Source organism: Gavia stellata, chromosome Z, assembly GCF_030936135.1.
Source record: "Gavia stellata isolate bGavSte3 chromosome Z, bGavSte3.hap2, whole genome shotgun sequence".
Lineage (NCBI taxonomy): Eukaryota > Metazoa > Chordata > Aves > Gaviiformes > Gaviidae > Gavia > Gavia stellata.
Window position 1 is genome coordinate 46599270 of NC_082637.1, and position 26597 is coordinate 46625866.

General features: G+C 41.7%; 1 protein-coding gene across 2 annotated transcripts in view; it reads left to right on the top strand.

Annotated features, from left to right (window-relative positions):
* The window catches only part of DAPK1 (death associated protein kinase 1), a 100496-nt gene extending 87318 nt beyond the window's left edge, over positions 1-13178 (top strand). For both annotated transcript variants that reach the window (XM_059834422.1, XM_059834421.1), the window contains 7 exons: positions 1535-1757; positions 4156-4344; positions 5421-5618; positions 7926-8064; positions 9370-9490; positions 11004-11192; positions 11814-13178. In XM_059834422.1, the coding sequence (XP_059690405.1) occupies positions 1535-1757; positions 4156-4344; positions 5421-5618; positions 7926-8064; positions 9370-9490; positions 11004-11192; positions 11814-13046 (2292 nt within the window). In that variant the 3' untranslated portion in view covers positions 13047-13178. The remainder of the gene's footprint in view (positions 1-1534; positions 1758-4155; positions 4345-5420; positions 5619-7925; positions 8065-9369; positions 9491-11003; positions 11193-11813) is intronic.
* The last annotated feature ends 13419 nt before the right edge of the window (positions 13179-26597 follow it).

Genomic DNA, 26597 nt, shown 5'->3' on the forward strand with positions numbered 1-26597 from the left:
GCATACCTGACACTTGTTTTATTTTCAGTGCCTGTGGAGGGTTTTGTCCCTAATAGCACGCACATGAAGAGCCTACTGTCATAGTGGCTTTTGTGGAGGATTCAGTATTAGCCATGAGGGGGTGCAATATTTGCATTGTGACTAACTTATTTAATAAATGCCTGTTAGCGAGGAAGGAACGAAATTATATGCAGTACTATTTCTGTCAAATTTCTCAGCTTAATTGCTGCATGTTTATAATTTTGGGGGGCTGTAGGTGCTCGTTTAATGACTCATCCTACATGTTAAACTCCATACAAATGCAGAACAACAGAGCCGCTCTCTCAGCTCCAAATGGGGGAATGAAGGAAGGGAGGATGAAGCTAGTTCCTTTGCCCTTCCACCTTTCTGCTGTCTCCCTGTTTCCTTAAAACAGGTCTTTCTGTTGTGAGAGACACTTCATAGTTTGCTGACCTGCACTGCATTCCCTTGTTGAGTTGATTTTTCAAGCTCAGCTGGTGTGGGAAATAGAGTATCCATATCTGATTGCCTCTTGCTGGGCGAAGAGAAAAGACAGATTAGATTTGTTCATTCCCAGCTCTGTCTTCAGCAGGAACCGAAGGAGTATCCTTCAGATACTGTAAGACAAGATACAGATGGGTAACGGGGGAGCTCAAAGTGGAAAGCTCTTCTGCAGGAGATGTGATTGGGTTTGAGGAAGGCCTGTGTAGGAGGAGATTGCAGCTGTGGAAGAGACAGTGAACGCACACAGGGAAAACTGTGAGAGAAGTAAGTAGGGAGGCAGATATATTGAGGCCTGGGAGTAAAGAGGGAAACAAGTCTGGAGGATGTACACTTGCAGTAGAGGGGTAGAAAAATGGAAGGCGAACAGTATGTGAGAGGTCTTTTAAGTTAAGAAGAGTAAGTGTGTGGGGAAGGGAGAGATAAGAGTGGTCTGGGAAGACCAATATTTACCTTACAAAGAACTGAAGTGGAAATAAACAGAGAACTGAGCGGGGGAGGAGGGAGCGGGAAGGGGAGAATTCTTCCAGATATGAGAAGTACAGAAAAAGTTGATGTAAAGAAGAGGGGAAATGCACATCAAGTTTTCGGGTTGCTCAGGTGATAGCTGTCACTGCAAAATTCTTCAGTGCTGCATGTATATTATATAAGATTATGGATATTGGTTATGCTACTGAAGACTGACAGGTAAGAAGAATGGGTACTGAAAGAGGCTAGTTTTTCCTCCTTTGCCCTCTCCATCAGAGGTCAGAATGATCCCATTCACTGATGTTGAGCCTGAAGTCATGTGTGACTTTTATGAGTACTCAAAGTGGCTGTTGAGAACAAGCAGTCAGCTGTGCCTTGTCTACCTGTCCCCGCCCTTCTGCCAGTAACTGATCATTTCCATGATGAAGCAAATGGAGGAACTGATCCAGATGAACACCAACCTGGCAAGAAAGCAAAGTGTTATCTAAACACTGTGTTTTGAGTTTGTTGGGAGACAGAAGTTGTCTGCCACACATTCTGATTTCTTCTTTATCTTGAATTTTAGGATACACACCGGGGGCTTTTTATCCAGCAGCTGCGGCACACACAGAATCCACAGCCCCGGATCAAACTGAAGCTGTTTGGACACTCTGGCGCTGGGAAAACAACCCTTGTGGAGTCTCTCAAGTGCGGCCTGATACGCAGCTTTTTCCGAAGACGTAGGCCTAGGCTCTCCTCCACAAACTCAACCAGATTCCCCCCATCCCCTTTGTCTTCCAAACCTTCAGGTATGGCTTCAAAGATGTAACATTTGAATGAAAAAACATTTTCCTCTTAGTCTGTGTAGCTCCTAAGGAAGAACTGTTGGCCGCACTGCAAAAGACAGGACAGGCTAAGCATGCAAGAAACAAAAGCAAAGCAGAGAAGGTATTGACTTCTCTGTGCACAGGCTCATACCTTAAGTAAGAGCAAAGAGGAGCAGCAGGTGTGGAGGGTGTAGGAGTAGATAAGGTTTTGTTTACTCACATGCTGCAGAAGTGAACTTGGAGAGTAGAGGACAGGACTTTTGAACACTGATGTTTATTTTTCACAAAAAGTCCTAGGCTACAAACACCAGTGTTGTGACCAGATTCCACTGTCATGGTTTTGGGGATTATGTTTTGTCAGCCTTTTTGTTTGAGTAGCTTCAATAAACTGTGCAAAATGCTCCATCCTTATGTGGTCTGTAAGTAATAATAGAGGATTTAGAACTGCCTCTGAATCTTTGGAGTGCTTTTGCATAAGGTACAGGAGTGGATTAGCCCAGTTAGAGGTGTCTAAAATTGTCTCCAAACAAGAGCTTTGGGGTTTTCTAAACTGAAGTAAATGTGGGCCAATAATAGGGAAACTTTGCCCATGTAGCACCAGTTGGCCTGTGTGAAGTGGGAAGAGCTGCAGGATGTGGAGGAACTAGCTAGGTTTACACTTCAACATGTGCCTGGCTTTGGAAGAACCCATAGTTGTGGCAGAAGGACACTGGAAAGAGCAGTGAACTATTTGTCCACATCTTTTTTCTAACACTGAGAGGCTGTGCAGTGTGTACAAACTAAAGCAGGCACTTTGAGGAGCTCAAGTTTAAATCGATGTTTAGAAGCAGTCTTACTATGTAAGTTTTAGGTGGGGTCAGGGTTGCCTTTTTCTTTAAAAACCTTTGGATAATTCTTGCAGGTTTAGGTTTCATTCATCATTTTTAAATAGTGTTAGAACAAAGCTAGTAGTGAACTTCATCTCCTCTTTAGTCACCTGAGGAAGCTGTAAGGTTCTCACAGAGTGGCTTTAACAAGACAAGATACCTGGCACAGAGATTGTTATTGCATGTGCTGTTTACTTAACACAAGGGGGTCACATCTGTGACAACAGAATAAAGACATTGATTAAATGAATCAGTCAGAAGTTTTGATTTATTTATCTTAATTTACTGTGTCATACAAGGGGACATTAAGTCACTCAAGGAGTACCAGTTCCTGGAGGCAGTGCAGGAAGGTTTTGACTGAAGGCAGATTTTATGTTGCTTGGTACCAGAACCAGAGGATAAGTGTTAACATGCTTACACCATCATAAAATCAGACAAGGCTACCAGTCATGTTGGCAAATCATTATAGAAAAACTGGTGAATTTGAAGCATGCACTTGAAAATAGCTTGCCTAGATATAAAGCCAGAAAGTTGTGCAGTGCTATGTACACTTGAAACTTGTGCAGTTGTGTGTTGTTTTAATGTTTGGATTGTTGGTTTTTGCTTGTTTCAGTATCTGTTCTTTTTTGGATTAAAATCTTTATATAACATGTAAATAATATTATGGGTTGAGTGACATAATCAGATAAACATTTAAACCAGTACAGTTTGTTCTATACTTGATCATCTGCTTAGGTTTGTTCAAATTCTGTAAAAATAAGTGTGTGAATTCACCATGTATTTATTTACAAGAGCCTAAAGATTTAAATATTACACTAGATCAAACATGAAGGTATAGTTTTACAGCTGACAGGTAGTTTCTTTCTATATCAAAACCCAAATACTAGAATTCAGCATCCAGTGGAGGAAAGAAATCTTTACTTTCTCCACTAGATGGTGCAAGTCAATTAAAAAGCCCTTTTTGTTTCTCATTTACTCTTAGGGAATCTGAATTAAGCATGAGCTAAACAAATTGCTTACTAGTAAAATAATTTTGGTTAAGGGCCTGCTTTCCTCCCCCACCTCTCCAGAAACAGTTGTTAAACAGTGATATTTTCATCCTTACTTACAGGAATCAAGTATATGAATATGAAGCATTTCCATACCAACAAAAGTAGACCATGCTATGAAATTGCAGCCCTTAGCTAAAAAAGCAGTATATATTTGCAACATAGAACAACTTTAACTATTGAAACCTTTCATTCCCAAATCATTCAGGTTTCTTCTATGTTTACCAGCCAGTGGTATATCTGCTAAAGGGCAATAAGTGCTATATGGGATCATTCTAATATTTTCCTTTTCATCATTCAGAATAAGGTTGTAGTTGTGTATGCTTACAGGCTGGTAGTCATCGCCTTTCTTTGAAGAGCAGTTTGGTTTTTTAATCAGCTTTTATGCCTTGCATACTTATTTTGAAGTGATCTGGTTGTGATTTTCACATGGTTTGTAATCTCGTTTTCCTTTCCCTGACCCAGTTTCAGTAAGCATTACGAATCTTTATCCTGGTTGTGAGAATGTCAGCGTGAGAAGCCGTAGTATGATGTTTGAGCCGGGCCTGACCAAAGGGGTATTAGAAGCTTTCGTTTCACCCGCTCATCACTCTCACTTCTCTGCTGATGACCAGTCCACCAAGGCCATTGACATTCAAAATGCCTGCTTGCATGGTAAGCAGAGCCCTGGGATGGCGTGCATTAATGCTGCAGGATGGTTAATGCCATGTTGCTTGTTTTTAAAAATACAAAAGAAAAAAAAAGTCTTACTTGGTACGGTAGTGACTGTGGTTGAGAATCCAACACTGGTAGGGTTTGGTTTGTTTAAGCAGAAAGTAAATCTGCATGAAGTTCTTTACCTGTAATACACACAGTAATTACATGTGTCACATGCTTATAGTGTCATACAGAAGTATTTTTTAGTTGAATAAGTGGGGCAGGAGGAAGGAGGGATTTGGTATAATAGGAGTGGGTTAGCAGACAGGCTACTAGTGCAAAGGCTCCTTCACTTATACTGTATGTCATCTGGGAATATTATCAGATTTGATCTGGTCCCGTAGACCCAAGTGTCCTCACCATGGAAGTGGTTCCCAGCTGTATGAAGGACCTACCATTCTCGCCCCATGACAGGACTGGAGCATGTTTGCTGGGTCCTGGAGCTCACTAAACATGGTGGATGGAGCTTCTGACTTCATTTTTGTTGAAAGGTGATTCTTCAGTCCTGACTTAAGAACGTGACGTGAATGGTACAATTCTGTAAAGCAAAGTAGCTTTTTTGAGAATGTCCTTCAGCTGTTTTTAATACCAGTGGTGGCATGTTAAGGAGAAAAATCAATAAAAATGTTGAGCTTTTTGGGTGAGCAGGAAAAGAATGGGAGTCATTATTCTTGTTTTTAAGCGGAATTACAAGAGCTGTTGCTGTTGTGCAAGGCAAAGGCCAATTTAACCTGTAAGGCTGCATGCGTTTACCACACAGGTGCTTCCATGTGGCATCCAGCTGAATGTCCTAGAGAAGTGAATGTGAGAGAGGAACAGATTGTGAGGACCCAGCTTCTCAGCCTCTGAGACTGACTGAAAGCCATTCCCTTTGTTCATGATTGCATTTGCAGTCTTGCTTTCTCACGTGCATACGGTTTATCTTTGTGAACGTTTAAATCAGATTAACTCTTTTATTTGTCTTTCCATGGCTGAAAGATGCTTCGTGCTTACTGATGAAGTGTGATCTCTTTATCTGTTTGTCTGTTTTTCAGGAGTTGGTGATTTCAGCATCTGGGAATTCTCTGGGAATCCTGTGTATTTTTGCTGTTACGATTTTTTTGCTGCGAATGATCCCACTGCAATTCACATAGTGCTTTTTAGTCTCGAGGAGCCTTATGAGATCCAGCTAAACCAAGTGACCTTTTGGCTCAGCTTCCTGAAATCATTAGTCCCAGTTGAGGAGCCAATAGGTATGCTTTTCTACCTGTTGGTGAAATAGTAGGGGACTATAAGATACAGCTTCTTGTGTTTCTCTGCAATTTTGCACATCCTCCATGTTGAGTGCTGTTATGTGTCTTCATCCCCATGTATTCAGACAAACTTTATACAAGGTTTATTAGAGAAAGGGAATTTTATCTGTGAAACAAGCCTGAAGAGTTTTACACGCCACTTAGTCCAACTAAAAAGGGTCATGAGGTACAGTGCAGCCTCTTGTGGCACTGGGATTTACATCTGTAAATGGCAGATGAAGTTGTATGTCAGATAAGCTGCATGGAGAAGTGTTTCAGAGGGTTGGAACCATTTAAAACCAGTTTTAGACACATTGCTTAAATTCTACTTATATCTAACCCCAATTAACAGTGTTTCCAGCATAAATTGTGTCTTGTCAGTGAGAACAGGACAGAGCAACGTTGTGAAGTGGCGTTACCTCTCAGTACAAGCCACTTTAACATGTTTAGCTAGAGTTGTACTTGGGACTTCAAATATGTTAACCTTTGGTGCATTAGGGTGTACAGAAATCAGTATTTCTAGTAAATTTCAGTTCACATATTCTCAGGCTTTGCACAGGTTTTAAGTAAGTTTACTTGGTTTATAATCAAGCTTTCTAACAAACTGAAAGTTTCTTGGCAGGCAAACAAATTAGCTCAAATGACTTTTTTTTTCTTAAAAGGTCTGTAGGTCTAGGTGTATATACCATATAAATTTTTTGTGTTTGTAGCTGAGCATTGGTCTGCAGATTGTGACAGTTTCACGGATGAACCAGACTCTGACATGTGTCTTGGTTCTATGACCCGCAAGGTTATTCTAGCCAGTGGATCTAACTCAGTACTCATGGACATTTACAACACTGCTAGGGGCTCACCAGACAAGCATATCAGATCCTTACATAGTGCAAAGAGCATTTCCCCTCTCGCTTTGTTTTCTGCTCGATTCTATGTGCATTATCATTATCTGGATGAGATAATGATGAGCCAAGGCAGACCTTCAGTTTTCATTTCAGGAATCTGCATGTCTTTCAAAGGTTAACAATAGAAGCATTTTGATATAACCAACTTGAAATTACTTCTGGAAGTAAAAGCTCAGAAATTTGCACAGAAGTATCAAAGCTGAAAATACAGTTAATTTGCAATTGCTGAAAGCTTTTCATGGCTCCGCAGTTTAGCAAGGACACTTAGTTCTTGGTTTGACCAAGTTAGAATTTGAGTTAATCATTTCTTCTTGCTGATCTAATTATCAGCATTATTTAGATACTTAGCTTAAATCAGTGTTTATACTGGTCAGCTCAAGTTGGGTACCCATGAATTTTTATACTATTACAACTCTCTCAAGTAATATGTAGTAACTGATGTTAGCAGAAAACTTAAGCTTTTGGAATTACTTTCCAGTTATTTTGTCGAAGTCCTTCAGCTGCCAAAAAAAAAAAAAATTACAATTACAAAATACTGACCTTGAAGTGCTATGCAGATACTTGGGAAAATGTGGCTTTTTATGAATGAATCAACATTCTGTAGCTCTTAGTTGATGAAAACTGAGCAGTGATGTAAGTATATTTCTCCCATGTGAAGTTTTGTCAGACTAAACCAGCAGGATTGGATGTACTATCTCTTTAAAAAATAGTCTAATGATGTCTCCTCTTTTCTGGAAGACCAGTTTGAGAGGAGATTGAAAACTGTGTGTTCCGTACTGTCACCTCATTCATGCCATTTGTATCTTTCTTTCTTTCTCATTCTTTTTCATGGTTTCTGCCAGGCTTTTCTACTTAACTCTCACCTAAGTGAGAGGTCATTGTGTAAGTACTGCAAAATAGCATTCATACCAATGTATGAATGTTGTAGACATTTTGTGTTCTACTTGTAATCCTCTACTCTGCACCTCTAGTATTAGGGACCATCCAAAGATTAAGTGAAACCCTTTCAAGAAGCTGGGTTTTTTAATTATTTTTCCTCACACTATTATAGTTTGTTTGTAGTTAATAGATGTAGCATTAACGATATTGATTAATTTTTTTGCTAAAACGATGAAGTCATGTGATACCAATGTATCTGATGTTATTCAAAGAGTCTAGTTGTTCAAATTGGACATTATGTAGATAATCCTGTAGGCAGATAACAGCCGAAGCACCAGTGGTGTAAGCACAATATGGCTATGCTTAGAGTTGGTAAATCCACTGCAAAAGTGATTGGTATGAAGAATGTAAAATATATTGCTACTTTCCCGACTCAGCCATCTCCACAGGCATGTCTCATAGTGAGGGAGTGCTCTTGTTTCTTTTCTAGCATTTGGTGGAAAGCTGAAAAGTCCCCTATGTGTTGTTTTGGTCGCCACACATGCTGACATAGTGAATCTTCCTCGGCCTGTGGGGGGAGAGTTTTGGTATGACAAAGACATGTCATTGTTGAAAGAAATCAGGAACAGGTAAGTGAGGAGTGTATTTATATGTAGTGTTTAAAAATGTGAATTGGATAGAAAAAATACTAAAATGCATAGGAATATGTAGAAGGTTTTTATGTAGCTTAAGCTTTATGATATTTTGAGTATGTTCAGGAAGCTTATATTGTGCAAAAATTGAAACATTTACTCAGTGAGTGAGCTGCCTTAAGTGGGCTAAAATGAGCCAAATGGTGCAAAAATTAGTTGAGGCTCAGGAAGTCTCACCCTGTAAACACTGGGATACATCCAAAGGCCTGTGTCAGCCATCTGTCTGACATCTTGGTGCTCAGGTTTTGCACCACTGTCAGAAAAATGGGCAGTTCTCAGCTACAAGCTCTGGGTACAAAAGAGGAATCTTTACAGGAGAGCCACCCTTTTCTCTGAATTGATTTAGGATGGGTAGGACGAAAACTTAAATGAGACCTGGAGGTACTCCATATACAGTTTGTGAAAAGCTGGACGTTGTGGAGTCACATAGGTGACAAGGTCATCCAAGAGGTACCTAGAAGTTAGGGAAACTTATAGCCTTCTCCAGCAAGTGTTTGGAGAGCATGCTAATTGTAGATGGAAATAGGGAATTTTTCACAAACATACTATTGTATAAAGTAACAACAATTGATATTCACAGTGAGCACATAAGTGGGTAATACGTGGTACAAGGAAACATCTATACCTGTGAGCATAGACACTTGTCTGGACTGTGCAAAAAACAGATGTAGGAATTCTGGCACAATAGTGGCAGGGCAGTATCTTAATTGAAATAAACCAACAGAAAATACCTGTCAGTAATCTTTGATGTTGGAATCCTTTGAAATGCAAATCAGCCCAGAGCTAGGAAAACAAGTAGTGTGGTTGAAAAGTCAAAAGGAAGTGAGAAAGAGAGCTGGTGTCAATAGCAATGACAACTAAACTATTTAAAGTGAGAGGAAAGAAAATAACAAATACGAAGACTTTAGAAAGAATTAATTCCTTCTGTCACTTCTCTGGTAAAACGTTTGGGTTTGTAATCGCAAGTCCCGTGATGCAGTTGTAATTTTCTTACACATCTTCAGCCTTCTTCCTTAGGAAAGACAACAATTTTCTCTCAATATCTATTCATTTTCAGAAAATTAGAGAGCAGCTGTACTCTCCGTGCTTATAAAATATCTTGGCATAATCAGTGCTTAAACTTTTTCATCATTACTTGAGGAAAAATAATTCTTGTGTAATTTAAGAATGAAGTACACCTGTATTAAGAAACAAAACTGGGTTTGGGACTAAGTAAATAATTGCTCACTTTTTCTCTTTTAGATTTGGAAATGATCTGCAAATTTCAGACAAGTTATTTGTCTTGGATGCTGGAGCATCTGGGTCTAAAGATATGAAGCTTCTCCGAAATCACTTGCAAGAAATAAGAAGCCAGATAATTTCTGTAAGTAATGTCTAATGGTCTAGGTTGGGCCAGCCAAATTGTGAAAATCTTGTGTAATAATTTACTGTAAATTTAGTACTTACATTATGAAACTGAAAGAAAGGAGTGCTGTTTCAATTTTTTTATCGGCATGCAGGACAGGACCTGGTGATGAACAAACTTCTGACATCAAAGATTCAGTCAGCATTTTCAAAATTGTAGGTGTTTTGTACAGGTCATGAAAATGATCTCTCTTGAAAGAAAATTATTTGAGATTTTCAGGTCAAAGCTACAGTTTCGTATTTTAAATCTATAGTGATTGCATTTCAGTGCTGACCCCTCTTTTTTGTTTTGTTTTGTTTTTAATCTTTTTTTTATCAGTGTAGTATTACAGAGATACAGAATGTATTTCAGGCAAGTAAGTTTTTCGTAAAAAAACCCCACCAGAGTAGAACGGTTTCCTCGTCTGTTAGAAAGATGATTCCCAATATAGACGTGTGAACTGAATATGCATTAACTTTTTACCGCTTTTTTTTGCTGAAAAATATGTGCTTGGAGTTGTATATATATGTGTAGGTATATGTATATTAGACTAAAAGTAAAATAGCCATGGTTTGATGTCACCACCATGAATCCACAGAGACTTCCATATTCAGGGCGACCAAGTCAAGTTGTTATGTAGCCTGTGCTAAATGAGTGTAAATTTCTTCATACCAAAGGCCCTCTTGTGTGACACACCAAGACTTTCTGCAGCTACTTCAGATAGGTATTATTTTAAAAATTAATTAAAAGTTAACGTATTACTGAGTTCATTCTGTAGGTCGAGGAAAATGTTTGGGTTTATGCAAAATTTAGCCTATTTTATGTTCCAAATGGTGTCTTGATTTAACAAGGTTTCCTTCTCTGACAAAACTACATTGTAGCTGTGGTCACTAGCTTGAAATCTGAAGGGCTTTGCTGACTAAGAAGTGAGTGCTGTGGCTTGAGAGTGTAGGATGAAGGCATCAGTGATGTCCAAGACAATCAACAGATAAAGTACCATCTTTACTTCTTATCTGGTACTCTGCTGTCTCACCTGTTGAAGTAAATTGGTCCTGTGCAGATATTGATGAGTACAGATTTGAATTAAATATTGGCAATTTCTGAAATAAAGATGCATGAAGGCAATTGATACATCTTGAAGTCACTGTTTCAGGTGCTCAGCACATTTGACAAGGCAGGACTTTATAAACCAAACTTTGTTCCATGTGTCAGGATTCCCTTTGTAATCATGGTGATATTTGGAAAGTTTGCATATTTCAGCTAAAAAGTTGTTTCTGGAATTCACATTATTAAGAAAAGTTAGATCTTATGGCAAGTGAATGCCAGATGGAAGAGTAATGGTCTATCACAAGGGGAAGAACTCTTTAGAGGTGAATATACGTCATGAATACATTAGATCTTGTAACCTCCATTTTAAAAAAAACCAAGACGACTAGTACTGTTATTCTCAGCACAATAGATTACAAATGCATGTTTTCTGTGCCTTTGTAAGACTTGCCCACCTATGACTCATCTGTGTGAAAAAATAATCTCCACACTGCCTTCATGGAGAAAAATGAATGGACCCAACCAGCTGATGTCCTTGCAGCAGTTTGTATATGATGTACAGGAACAGCTTAATCCCCTGGCAAGTGAAGATGACCTACGGCATATTGCACAGCAGTTGCATAGCATAGGAGAAGTAAGTGGTTTTATCTAAACTGCGTATCTTCATTAGCAAGGTACTGCTCTGGTAGGACATTGCTTAATGAGATTTAAGCAAATGTCTCTAGTTTGTTTTTTTTCCTCCTTCCTCTTAAGACATCATAAGAAGTAGAGACTGGTTAATAACACGTTTTGTTATCGTTATTGTCATGTGGCTCCTATTTCATTCAACATTATTTCTTTGAGACAGGAAGAATCACAGTTTATTGCTGTAGTTGTAAGAATATAAAATGCCCAGAAAGGATAAGTATGCTATCATCTTAAATGAGGTAGTGCCTAATGTGTTCACTGCATATGAGAAGTTTATGTGTGTCCATTAGAAATTGAATCGTAGGATAACACCTTTGCATAAATAGCTTGCAGGGCATGGCTAGGCTTTATTGCTGTTGGGCTTTAATGGCTTTGTTACTAGTGGAAATCAAGAACAAGATCTGCTCTTTGTTCTGAATACTTGCAAGAAATTAAAATGCAGTGTTTGTTTTTCTCATGTCAGCAATGTTAATGAAATGATTGGGTCAGTAAACTAGGAAAGAGATAACATGCGGTATCATCTTCTACTTCACAAGGTGTAAACAGTAACTTTCATATTTATAAACAGATTAACATTATGCAGAGTGAAACTGTCCAAGACGTTGTGCTTCTGGATCCTCGCTGGCTCTGTTCAAATGTCCTTGGAAAAATCCTCTCAGTGGAGAACCCAAAAGCCCTCCATCACTATAGAGGTCGGTACACTATAGAGGACATCCAGCGTCTGGTGGCAGATAGTGATGTGGAAGAACTGATACAGATTTTGGATGCCATGGATATTTGTGCAAGGGACCTTAGCAGTGGAACAATGGTGGATATTCCTGCTCTTATAAAGACTGACAATCTCCACAGGTCTTGGACAGATGAGGAGGATGAGGTGCTGATTTATGGTGGTGTTAGAATCGTTCCTGTGGAACATCTTACCCCATTTCCTTGTGGAATTTTTCATAAAGTTCAGGTGAATCTCTGCAGGTGGATTCATCAGCAAAGCACAGAGGGAGATGCTGATATACGTCTGTGGGTAAACGGATCAAAGATTATGAACCGTGGAGCTGAGCTTTTAGTGCTGCTGGTCAACCATGGTCAGGGTATAGAGGTTCAAGTTAGAGGACTGGAAACGGAGAAGATAAAGTGCTGTTTACTCCTGGATTCTGTATGCAGCACCATTGATAACTTAATGGCCACAACCTTACCAGGCCTTCTGACTGGGAAATACTACCTTAGTCCTCAGCAGCTGAGGGAACATCATGAACCAGTAATGGTCTACCAGCCTAGAGACTTTTTCCGTGCACAGAGTCAAAAGGAGACATCACTGACTAACACTATGGGGGGATATAAAGAGAGCTTTAGCAGTATACTGTGTTTTGGATGTCTTGATGTCTACTCTCAGGGAAGCCTAGGAATGGATATTCATGTTTCTGATCTGAATCTACTTACCCGGAGAAAACTAAGTCGACTTTTGGATCCACCTGATCCTATGGGCAAAGATTGGTGCCTTCTGGCCATGAACCTGGGCCTCCCTGATCTTGTTGCAAAGTACAATACAAATAATGGGACACAAAATGACTTTCTCTCAAGCCCAGTCCATGCCCTTCTGCAGGAGTGGAGTAATGCTCCTGACAGCACTGTAGGTATCCTAATGGCTAAGCTGAGGGAATTAGGTCGAAGAGATGCAGCAGACTTTTTACTGAAGGCATCTTCTGTATTCAAAATAAATTTAGATGCTAATGGTCAAGAGGCTTATGCTTCCAGTTGCAACAGTGGCACATCTTACAACTCGATTAGCTCTGTAGTGTCACGGTAAGAGCAGGTGTTTTGCATGGACATCTTTTCAAACTGCAGAAAGGATGAAAGACACAGTATAAGAGTTTCTGTGCATTTTCATTTATGAGGTTTGAAATCAAAGGATCTTCATCCTTCTCCAGCACCACCGTTTTTGTGCATAAACTTTCTACTTCTAACTGTGAATTGTTGCTCTTTAACTATTGAAAAGGCTGTTGTACTAATGGTGTTTTAAAATTATTCCTGATATATAATGTGCGACTTAATACTGCCATTTTAACTGGAAGGTTTTAACTTTTGGATTGCATACTGCAACTGTTTTCTAAAATATTTTGATTCTCCCCATAAAAGGTAGGGGGAGAAGAATAGCACATATTACCTGAAATATGTATTTCTTACGCCCTTTTTTTTTCTTTTCATCATGTCCTCTGCTTAACATTTTTTTATATTTTTAAGGAGAGAAATCCACCATTTGTGGTCAATCTGTCTGAATTTAAACCCACATTGTTTATAGCTGAAAAAGCGAGTGCCTTTTGCAGAAGGGAGGGTGCAGTTGATTTGAATGACCCTGCTGGAGTTAAAAGAATATGCTACCTCTGTTTCACTTAAATTGTCTGCATGCTTATCATTGCAAGTGGTGCTTGCCTTTTAATTTTTCCTGCACTTCTAAGACATTGGTGATGACTCACACAGAGCATTCTTGTGCCAGTACTATGGGTATAGATGTGTGATACCTAATCAACTTCAATTACAGTCAAATCATAATGTGAAAATCTCTTAAACTTGCCAATTACCATGTTTCACTATTTCCATGCACCTCAGGTAAAAGTTCATATCATTATAGCGTTCAAAAAACACAAGTGTTGGATACTGCAGAATAATATTGTATAGCTGTCAGTTGTAATTTGCGTGTAACAAAGGTTTTATACTGTCAGATCCTGCATTACTTACTTCCTGTACTTGAAAACTTTGATGGGGATAAAAAAAAAAAGGAAGCAAGGTTTCTTGCAGGGATAACTTTTAATTGATATGAGGGAATATGACCCATTCTGTTCTAAAAAGCATGTAATTTTAATGGTGCGATGTGTGTTTGTTTATATATATTGTATGTACATATATTAATACTATTTTTTCCTTAATCTTACAATGTAGTAAAATTTTAAAGCATTTTTCTACAAATAAACTGTTGCTTGTTGCATCCTTGTCATTCATATTCTGTAGCTGAAAGGGACCGAAACTTCTGTTTTCCGTACAATTCTGTACAATTCTGTCGCAATCCTGGAGAGGCAATGCCAGGCTTCTGAAGTTCTGGGAACCTCCTGTTTCACTTCGGGGCAATTTCTCAGTACGCTGGAGGAATATTTATTTATTTGTTTACTGCAGAGGTGATCCCACTGCAGCAGAGAGATTTGCATTGATTTCGACAGATGGCAAGCCAGAGCAGTTTGCTACATAGCTTTACCTTTTCGTTCTTTTTACAATGAAAGACAAAACCGCAGATGAGAGTCTGTCGTCGGGAATCCTCCAGATTATGCTGTGTTGCAAAGGGGGAGGGCACTGCAGTAGACCCCATGCCGCGCTAACGGACCTTTACATTAAGGATTCCCTCATCACACGAGCGACTGTGCTGTTGCTGCTTATTTAAACTCTCAGCATCACTTGCTGATGGCTGCACAGTCTCTGTACGGCACGGTCTGCAGGCAGCTCTGCACAATACCTCCTCCCTGTGTATACTGCAAAGGAATTAAACGGACTCTTCTTAAAATGCTAGTTGCCATTTCCCACTGCCTTTCTTTGCATATTTTACCCTTGCTTTATTAAATCCTTCCCCCGGCATCGCTGGGCTCCTTTTTTTAATAATTTTTAAAAGTCCAGTCCTCAGTGAGAAGTATGGTTCATGAGCAGTCCTACCCTGAGGTGTCTCTGCTCTGATATTCTGCCTCTGACGAACCGAGTTCAGCATCTCAGAATCAGGGACTCATTAAGGTTGGAAGAGACCTGTAAGATCATCAAGTCCAACTATCAACCCAACACCACCATGCCCGCTAAACCATGTCCCGCAGTGCCACGTCCACACATTCCTTGAACGCCTCCACTGATGGTGACTCCACCACCTCCCTGGGCAGCCCATTCTAATGACTGACCACTCTCTCAGTAAGTAATTTTTTCGTAATACCCAGTCTAAACCTCCCCTCGCGCAGCTTGAGGCCATTTCCTCTTGTCCTGTCGCTAGTCACTTGGGAGAAGAGACCAACACCCACCTCTCTGCAACCCGCTTTCAGGTAATGGTAGAGAGCGATGAGGTCTCCCCTCAGCCTCCTCCAGGCTTAACAACCCAGCTCCCTCAGCCACTCCTCATAAGACTTGTGCTCCAGACCCCTCACCAGCTTCGTCGCCCTTCTCCCACCACTGCTTGAAGTTGCTCAGTGAAGAAGAGCCCAGCTTTCCGCAGCCTGTATTCCTTCATGGTCACCACCATGCTGCACCTTCCAGCTGTGGACATGTTCAGCCCTTCTGGTATGTGGAGGGATCTTTCTCATCACATAAGACTTTCTGGTTTTCTAGCTGATTTCTTTAAGCCTGTTCCTCAGGCATCAGGCTTGGGGTTAACCTTCACTGAGTGCGTGACTACAGAGGAGCGGGACTTGATACAAGAAGTCCTGTGAGAGCAGAGACTGCTGTGAGATGCTTTTCCCATGCAGGGCTGTCAGTGGTGTCTGTTAGTTTGGAATTTAATTCACCACTGTACTGCTTGTGGTGGAGTGGCAAGATTTTCAGATAGCAGGTAGCTCCTCCCCTGCCTGCCTCCCCCGATGTTTTATGCGCACTCAAGATACATGGTAGACTTACCAACACTGATGCAGTGGTTTTTTCTCTTTTTTTTCTTTTTCCCCTTTTTTTTTTTTCCCCTCCCAACAGCACGTTCCTGACAATTGTCTGCTTCCATTTACTGTAAAATGCAGCCCTGGGAGTATAAATTGCTTAGTGGATGCTATGATGGATTTTTGAATGGCAGTAACAGCCTATTGCATCATTTACAGTTTTCATGGTAATAGGTTCAGGAAAGTGAATCACAGTCATAGGATAGCTTTGGATTGCTTTCCTATAAATCATGTGCCACTGACATTTAAAAAAAAAATCATTGTTGTCCTAAATGACAATTTTGACAAAAAAAGGTTAGCAAAGTGATACAAGTGGGCATCCCTTCAGTTGCTTGACTTTTACTGATTTCCTGTTTTGTTTTGTGAATACAACTAGGAGCAGAGCTTCATTCCACAATTTTTAGAACTGTGTTTAAAATGCCCTGATCCTGCCTGACTCACTCCACAAATGGGGGAAATGCAAGTCTTTTCAAGATCAAAAAAAGTTTAGCCATAAATTTAAATTATGTATACTTTCTGCAGGGAACATGCTAAGCTCAGCTCCTGCTGGTGAGGTAAGTGAAGCTGGATACTAACCATTAGGAGGCTCTCTTCCTTGCACTTCTGTGTAGCTTCAGAGCAGAACTTCTGAAACACAATTTTGAGGGTAAAGCAGATTAGCCCGAACGTTCATTTTGTCTTCAAAATCCTTAATACAAACGCTGAAGATTGCAACACAGTTGCTTAAGGCCAGGATGCATTGCAATTTAGAAATACATGTTACTGACATCTGGACTCAAATTCTGAAGATGTTTTCTGAAGAAGGTGGGGAGGAAGCAAGCATTTTAGTGCAAACCATTTTTCCAAGTAGACTCTTCTCCCTGGCATGCAGCAGCATGCATAGGATAGAAAAATGCTTCATACTGCTATTTGTATTAGGGACTGGTTTTACTCTCTGTGGGAGTTTTGCTTCTGACCTGACTGGTGAGTTCGGAAAGCCACAGGAGATCAGTGGCTACATGCAAATGATTTTGAGGGTGGGACAAGAAGGGCATCCAGAGGTGACCTTGGGTGTAGGTGGATATATATGATTCTTCTCGCTGTAAGAGGATGTAAACCAGAGACAGCCACAGGTTTTAGATCCTTGTGATTCAAATTATTGAGAAAGACTTATGAAACTACAGGGGTTTAGCAACTGCCAAGAGTCAGAGATTGACAGAGCTAGGAGGCTCAGAGAGGAGCCAGAACACAGTTTCCTAAAAGGTCAGGTCTCTAGAGAAGGCAGCGGTGAAGCTGCTACAGCTGGCTGTGCTGGAGGCAGTTCCAGGTCCTAGACCTGTGCTGGCTGCATTGCCTTCTCCAAGGAGAAGTTACCTGTAAGTTCATTGCAACCTTTGTATTCCAGAGATGCTATGTTGCAGCATCGTTGTTTAAAACAGGTGCCTCGATTCGAATCACATCACTATTTCAGCTTTGCCAATGAAATGGAGGAGTAATGCCCAGGTTGTAACTCCAAATAAAGTAAATGAAGCGTCCTGTTGGCTGAAACCTCTCTTTAGGTCAGAGAAGATGGAGCAGTGCAGTGTCTTCTTTGAAGGTGGTCAGAAAGCACTATGTACAATATTAAAATTTATTTCTATTTGACTCTTTGTTAACTCAGTCCAGCCGGTCACAAAGAACGTTAAAAAGGACCACAGATTCACTCCCTTATCTTTTCAGTCTTGGTCCAACTTGGAAGGCAAGGTAGTGGGTAGAAAAGAGGAGGAAAATCAGTTTTTAACAATTCCTGAGGTACTTGGTTTCCAAAAAGGTTACAGCCAAGCCTCTCAGACTTTGGATGTAGAAGTGTTTGGGTCTCCAAAAGTCAGATGAGCTGTAGGTAGAAGAAAACTGATGGTATTCCTCTGTGTGGCTCCACCATTTATTGTAACAAGTTTTACAGGTGCAGTGGGGCCAGCAGCTAATGCTGCCTCAAAGCCAGATGAGGGTCTCAGTGGACCTGGTTCAGGTTTGCATTAACCAAACTGATGTGGTGTTTCTGCACCAACCAGACTACCTTGGGTGAGATCCAAATCCAAACCATGCATATTTGAAGATCATTCTTCAGAATGCAACCATGTTGCTGAGTCAGTTGGATGTGCCTTAAAAATCACAGCCCTGCCCTGAAACAGGGCAAACCTGGACTGTCTTGGCCAAACTCTGGGTCCTGCTGTCACTAAGCTGGGGCACCTACACAACTAATACGCACTCACATCTCCTAGGCGGAGGGTAAGCCTGGGAAGAATCCTGTGCAGGATGATAGGGGGTCTTGAACAGCAGTAAATGCTTAGGCATGCTGCATCTTACTCACATGGGTTTGCTGGCAAAGAGATGTTGGCAGCCTGGGCCCATTCTTCCTCCTTCTGCTGAAGAAGCATAGCACCTGCAATAGTTTGGCCATTTCTAGTGGCTCTGTGTCCAGGTCCAGGAATATGTACTCTCACATCTACACAGGATCCAGAGAATGCAGCTCGGTGAGGCATCTTCCCTGCCGACTCAGGCACTGTCACAGCTGAGTGTAACTGACCTCCAGAAGCTTTAGGCCAGATGTGTTGGAAGTATAGCGAGGATGCTTCTGCTGCATCTCAGCAGTTGAGGCTGGGGGGGGTGGTTACCCGGCAAAGGGGGTGGAATTTGCATGAGTGAGTAAGGGCTGGGTGAGACACCAGCATGTGGTGCACAGGGAGGGATGAATAAAATTGTGCTTTTCCAAAGTGTTCTCAGAAACATGGGAGAGAAGGGAGGGAGGGCTCTTGCATTAGGGGGCTTAGACTGCTGATGCTGTTAAAAGATCGCGTGTGTATGACTTTATGAGTCACTCTGTGCTTCACTTTTTGAGCTGCTCATTGTATTGCAAAATCTGCTATCTTTTGGCCACAAAGAAGTACACTTTGATCATTGTAGTCTGTTTCCCCCTAGAGATCAATCAGTCTCACTTGCACACCCCCTACGCAGGACTGCTTACAAGCCAAAATGCATGTAGCAGAGTGAATCAGCTAAGCAAAGGCAGTGCAGAGAGAAGGGTCATCTGCTGGGAACACTGGGATAACATCAGCAAATCCTGCTATTGCTAAGTTTACCTACAAAACACTACAACTTTGTAGCATTGGCATCTGCTTTTAGTTCTTTCTATTGGTTGCAAATGTGAAAAAAAATATATTCTGCAGAGTGCTGAGTGCAATCAACTACTGCTAAGCCAAAGCTTTTATTACTGTGGAAAAGAGAGGGTACAGGTCTTGAATTTTGTGCTGAAGGTAATGTGTCAGTGCACGTGAAAGCCAGCGCCAAACCCAGGTGAGTTGCAGGACAGAACCAGGTCCTACTTTCCTGAGCCTATAGTGTGGATTATTTCATCATTCTTAAGGTAGGTATCGGCAGAAGAAGTGGGAAAGAGATTATTTTGGAGGCGTTCCCACCCATTGATAGCTAGGATTTGATTGGTTATACATAAGGAGTTAAACCACCGTCCTCTACAACTAGAACACTTTGAATCAAAATTTTCTGCAGACCCCTGGGGACTGTGTTGACAACTAGAGAGTTTTGTAGCAATGAGCCTGGAAATTGTGGAAGGGGGTGAGTCACCATAACAAATTAGCATTAGATAGGATGGGCTAAATTTCCTGGGTTGCACACAGTCAGAAGGAAATATGGCTTGCAGCTGTTAGACCTGGCAGTCAAGTGCCAGCAAAGATTTCAGAGAAAGCTTGAGGCCTGCAGCATACCTGCAGCATCAGTCTGCTTACAGAGGTTCAGAAAGGAGCTGTGTGGATGTCTAAACTGACGGATTAAGACAGTTTCCATGTATGCTTCAGGAACTGAATCACGGCCCAGAGCTTGGAAGTGTTACCAGGAGGACTTCCAGACCTTTTGATCCCAGGTAATATTACCTGGTTAAGAAGTGCTTTGCAAAGAGGTTGTTGCTGCCTTCTCAGGAAAATATTGGAAGGAACCTTATCTACTGGTGTCAGTTTGGGTGTATAGGACGGGCGTAAAGAACGAACACAAAGCCACCAAGTGACCTCCCCATTTGCCATTCATTTTCCAAGGACCAGTGTTCGTTTGCACTTAATGAAAGAGGGAGAGCATTTTTCCGAGAGTGGCAGAAGGTCAAGGAGTGTCACAGGAAGAACCACTTCCCCCGCCGTGACTTAGCGCTATGCAGTTATCGTATTTCTTACTATCGTGCCTAGGAAAGCTCTGTAGGAACTCCCATAGCCACTGAAGAAGGTGTAAGTGACAGGGAGAAATTCTGGCTTGCTTTATATATTCTACTTCACTAAGGATGTTCAGTTATTTAAATAGTCCAGTCTTCCATGTTAGTGCAGTAGTTTCAGAATTCCCCTACCAGACCTGCCTTTCTGCTTTAAATTACTCACCGCAGGAAAGAGTGCTACATCACTCATGCGAAATGCTGTCTGCAGCACCAGGTGAGTCAGATGTTGCACGGAGGAAGAGCCCAGGGCAAAGCAAATGGACATAATGGCTGCTGTCCCCGGCCAGATAAATGCATATTTTTTATTATGGTTGCAGAGCTTCTCTCTACTGTCAGTCAAACTGTGCTGCTGACTCCAACACAATTCAGCTGTGCAGCGTGGATATGATCTCTCTGGATTTCTCATGGCATTAGCAGCAAACACAAAATACCACATATATTACAGAGAATAGAGGGTAGGCTGTCTTACGCTTCTCTTTACGGTGTGATTGACTTGAAGCATCTTTCACATTCCACCAGTGAGGTCAGGAGCAGGCATTGTCGGCACAAAGGGATCTCTCTGAAAACCACGTTTGACATTGATGTGTGTTTGTATAAAGCCCAGCACCACTGCGTTACGCAGTAAGCAGGACAGTCCTGCCTCGCTCAGTGTTCATTGCGCTTCACTTTTTTGCTTTTATTCCCAGAACTGAAGCTGGTTTCTATACAAGTGCTGGAAACCACTTGTTTTCAGCAAGTGTTTATCATCTCCATCTCTGGTCCACATTGATTCTAGGATGTGGTTTCAATGAAATCTCTAAAAGAAAAGTTTTCCACAACGGAGAAACAAACCCTTTGGCAGCAATTTTCTACTCATACTAATAGAGACCGCCGCTGACTGTTACTTTGACTGGTAAGTGAAGTAATATGCAAATTGTTTCTGTCATTAGAAGAGTTCATTTCAAAACCTGATAGAAGAATCTCCTTTAATCCACTGTCAATCTGGAGCCACAACTCCTTGTTACGCATCTACATAGTAACTACCACAGCAGAGTCATGACTTCTGTATGCCTCTGCATAATAGATAGATATGAATAATGACTACCCTCCCTAACAGGTATTTAGAGACTTGTAGATCCATGCATACTCAGTAGGTGTGAAGCTTGTGGTTCCTTCTACAGGTGGTCAGACCTACAAGGACTGCTTCTGCCATTGCAACCTTATTGTTAATATCCACCAGGCCCAGAGTCACATTTTGCATAAGTTGAAGCCAAGATTTCCATTTGTAGCTTGGAGGAACTGACCCACAGACCTGGTCTCAGTCCTACTCAAGGGCTTGTGTTTCTCTGTCTATCCTTTTACTCCTATTATCTGCCTGCAAGTCCATGTGTTTATCCAGCTGAAGTGAGCCTCAAAAAGTAAAGTGTGCAAACAGTGCTAATGACGATTTTGAGAAGCTGTAAGATCAGTAAGGTCACTTCAGTTGCCATAACAAGCTGGTTTTATTCTCTTTCTGCAACTTCCAGTTTTAAAAAAAAATGCTAAGTAAAGTAATTTGTCTTTTTTGAATCTGGGAAATGTAACAGAGTCTAGAAAGCTTGTAGTGTAAGCGATTTGGGCTATATTCTGAAATACGACTGTTAAGAAATTCGTCTGGAATTGCTCACTGCAAACATTATCCCAGAGCACTCTCTCTCCAAGCAAGAGTCTGACTTCTCTCTCCTCTGCTTGGTAGAAATGATTCCTGTCTTTGCCCAGCAGAAGAGTCTCTACATCGAACCACTGTTGGCCAACAGAATAACCAGCAAATACATGCATCGCCTCACAAATATGATTATCACATGTGGCTCTGGGTCACTATCAATGCTTGAGGGTGCTTCCTAACACTTGCAAATCCCAGCTGGAGACATACTGTGTAGGTGCACATTTCTGTACTTTAGAAAAGGCCTCCATTAGCACTGCCAACAATAGCGACTTCTTGACGTGCGGTGTTGCCATCAGGCAGGGTGTGGTGGTAGGTTATTAAACTGCCTCTGTCATTTAGTTTTCATCTGACACATGCTTAATTGTGAGGATGTCCTTCCTCTTGTTGGCATTTGAATCAGTCCAACTGTTGATGAGGGATGTTGTCCAAATTGTGTTAGAGTAAAAATTATTTACAGCCACAGCCATAGTGTTATGGTAGAGCCAAGTTCAGACTCTTGACATGTTGTCTCCTCACATTTCCCAGCATTAGCCAGGGGTGGCACTGTCTTATTCCTGAAGGGCAGAGACATGGTAGTTGGTGTGGCCAAGGGACTGTCCTGGACTCCCCTGTGAAGAGATGAGGACTGCAGTGTAAGCCATAAGTGAGAGAGACTTTATTCGGTGTTCTCTGTCACCTCAGACTATTCCTATTTATTATAGAAAAGGGAGCTGACAATGACAGTAAAACCAAAATGTGAAAAATAAGGAAATCTGTGAAATCAGTGGCTTCTTGACCTTGCCATATGGTTGGGGATGTTAAGTACAGCTGTTGATCAAAGATGCAGTGTTCAGACACCAAGGACTGAAATTAGAGTCTAGGGTCAACAAAAAGGTTGGTGTTCTCGCACAAGGAACAAATTTCACAAGCTATCTGGCTTTGCTATACCACAAATAGCTATAGTCCTTTCTTCCGACTTTTAATCCATTGAGGCAAAAAACTTCAGGGACAATTTCAAATCTGGGAAGCCAGATGTGCTCCTCCTAACCTCTGCTACATGAAGCCTATCTGTGATTGCCCGCTGCGAGGAGCTGAGTAAATAACACATTTGGGGGAGTGGAAATGTAATATTTAAGTGTTGAAATAGCCTGATTAGAAAGCATGTTGATGGCATTCACCTTTGCAAAACATGTACACTGCTTTCTGCAGGGAGCAGAAACCATTTTAAATGGCAGCAGGAGGCAGTGACAAACACTCTGCATTACTCCCTGTGACACAGACAGGGGCTTAGGAGAGGGAGGCCCTGGTTCATCCATAGTCATAGTAAACAAGAGTTGAATGCACCTGATAAATCAGATTAAACACTTCCTGAAGCCAATCCATGTTCTGGTACGGGTTCCTGGAGAGCCCTGTACATCCAGTTCTGGCAGAGCCCCTTTTGCATCGATTGCGAAAGGGATTCCAATTCTGCCAGTTTTGTAAGCGCCGTGTTCAGCTTTACCTAAGCTGTCTTGGAAAAGAAGCACAGCAGAGGTTAGTGGCAAACAGTAAACAAAACTAAGCCTGCAGCAGCTAACGTAAACACGTGTTTGGGGCAGAGAGAGAGGAGCAGGTGCTCTTTTGGTCAGTAGCCACAGCTCAAAGCCTTAGTCCATGTATTTTGGTCAGGAGACTGCTGGCAACTGATCAGCAAATCCATCCAAGGCTGACGTCTCTTATTTGCACAGTAGTTGGTGTGTGCGGATGGTGCATGTGTGTTTGTAACTACACTCAGGACAGCTGATGGAGGTTAGATACCCTGTTGCAGCAACCTCTGTGTTTCTGACATTTTGCTTTTTCTTCTTTTTATCTCTAATCCAGAATATTTTTGCAACAATGAAGAGAGATAAAGGGAGAATTTGTATAGGTAAGGGTAGGTGAATTTAATACTGGCTGGTCTGAATCACTGCTCAGCTTGACACAGAAGAGACTTTAACCAAGTTCTTCCATATCTCAGGTCAGCACTCTAGTCTCGACACGGTAAGATTTGACAGTCCATTTTCCCAACTATCTCAAGCTAATCTAATGCTGTGTTCCACTGAATGGGGAAGTCCTGTTCTCTCCACCCTTGCACTGCAGTCTTTTTGGGCTTGCACTGGCACCCGTGTGGTTGCATGCTCAGACAGTTCAGCTCACTGATCCAGCAGGAAGCAACCACTTTGTTTGGTAGGGTTTGTCTGCAGCCTGATGAGCTTGCTGCTATGGCTTAGAGCAAGAATGAAAAGTCACAGGTGAGGGGAAGGGCCAGACTGCCTTTTTTCAGCAGTTATGCTCGTTCAAATTGGCCCAAGCTGCTTGGGAAACCACACCCGTAAATAGTTTCAAACCCTGTAAAGGTTTGATTTCAATATTTGTTTTAGTTAAAAGCATTTCCCCAAACTCTGATAAAGCTCTGGGGAGATGCCAGTGGCCCTTGGCAGAAAAGACATTTTTAAAAGATTGCAGTAAGCTAAACCAGTCACCTACCCCCTTCTAGGGAATCAGCAACTACCCCAAAGCCAGAAACACCAGCAAACGTGAGACTGGTGGAGCCTGTACGCTCAGGGGTGTTTAACCAGGAAAGCCAGCCGCAAGGAATGATTACAGCTGCTCTGCTGTGGAGGGGAGGGCAGTGCAGCAAATGCACGGCTGTGGGAGTGAGTGCTCCTGACTCACGGCCATCTCTGAAGTACTAGGAATTGCAATTTGGTTTACTCCTGTCAGCGAAGGAAGAATGCTATCCATAACCCTTTTCTTCTCTCTTCAGGGTCTCTTTGGGTACAGCTAATTCTGGTCCATCTGGTGATGAGGGCAAGGTTAGGACTGAAGCACAGGAAAGGGAGTTTGCTGTGCTTCCACCTGTGCCACAGAATTACTGCGGCATTGCTGAAGTCGCAGAGTCCATCCTTGACTCAGCCCTCTGCAGGACACAAGCCCTGCCTGCGAGGGCTGGGCTGAGGCTCAGCACAGGGAATATTTCTAAAAGGGATTGAACTCAGTGCTGCAGGACCTATACGCCTTCAGATGGCCGTCGCTTTTGCTAAACTCTTTAGAGCTATGCAGGGCATGCTGTGGTCCTACAGCACTGTCCCAGAGATGTAGATGTGGGCCATACTATCCTAGCTCCGTGGGACCTGAGCTTTGCATGCTGTAACAAAACAAACACGAGGAGGAAGAGGCTAGCTGGAGATGTGGATGGAAAGACACACAACATGAAGAAGAAATATGGTACTACTCGCCGTTATTTTTTCTGAGCAAAACTCGTCTCTGCGTCATCTGACCCCTTTCGCCTCTTTCATTATATCCAGGAGATATTTTTAGTCGATTGGCATTTGGATTTGTTGTTTTCCTTTCAGTCAGAAAAGAAGGGAAATATCCCCTGATTTTACAGATATGTAGCAGCTGCTGTAAATGCTGCTTCTTAAACCAACATAATGAGCAAATTGAATTAAAAATCAAAGTACTGTTACAAAGTAAGGCTCAATCTTCTATTTCTTGCACACCAAGTATTGCCGTTGGGTTCAAGACCTGAGTCTAGGTCACCCTGCCTGGGAAAGCATTAAAAAACCAAACCAATAAACCACGCTGATTCTCTAAGCGAATTGTAAAGCACTTTACCTAGTATTTTAACAAACCCTGATGAATTTAAATGATGGTCTGTGATCCTGCTTCTGAAGAATGGTGTTCATTTAATCTGTTCATTCTTCACCCTGAAAGCAGCAGGGATTGCCATGCTGTGGCTCACACACAGCATGGGTCTTCCGCAGGGGCCACGCTCCAGGACCAGCCTTCCCACGAAGGCACCACCCCAAGAGCTAGAGCAGAGAACAATTCGGTTCCCGACACCAGGTCAGGTGTAACCAAGGGTCAAGGTATTGCTTTTGGTCAGTGGGTTCCCCAGGTATTGCAGCTGGATACCAGACTCTGGACAATATCACAGCCAAACCATAACCGTGGATTAGCGTGAACTTTTCTCTGAGTGGGCCATGTCTTCTCACTAAAGAAGTTACAGCGACTCTCCTCTTGCCCCCCAACCCTGCCTGCAGGGAATAGGTTTTTTCTTGTGTAACAGCATCAGCTGCAGATGTATCAGTGATGCAGCCTCCTCCCGACTCTCTCTGCCCCATGATGTTTTCTGCATTGGTTCTAGCTGATTGGCAAGATTTGCAGATTGGGAAGGTCACACTGCATGTGAATGGGAGAGGACGTCCCTTTGTACAACTTCCAGAGTCTACGTGTCTCCAAGTAGTCTGTATATGTAATAAAAGGGAGTACAGAAAGCTATTTGTAATTCTATTTACCTGTGGGTTTTGTCTTTTTTTTACAATGTATGGAAAACCCCATTAATTTAGCAGGACTTAAGGAGTCTGAATTTGTGAATTATTTTCCTCTTCACTTATAAAGCAAATGTAAGGTCTCATGAAAATAAGTAAGTAGGAAGGACTGGGCCATGCTGTGGGAAAATGCTGTTAATTTTAGGACAGGCAAGGGATCTGTCATTGCTTCAGGTGTGGATAACACTGGCCTTCACACACCCACTTCCAAAGTACAGAGGTACAAACTTTACCTTTCCAGCAGTAAAAAAAAAAATGCATTGGCTAGGATCTGAGATAGATAGATATATTTACATTGACTTAGGAGATAGAAAGTCATCTTCCTTGTCTAAAATGGAAAAGAAAAGAAATAAAAATTCCTTCAAGTGAAAAATTGAAGTCAGGTGAGCAGGGCAAAATGTCAGCAAGAAGGTTTCCCACAGGAAGAAGTTCTTCCAGGCTTTTG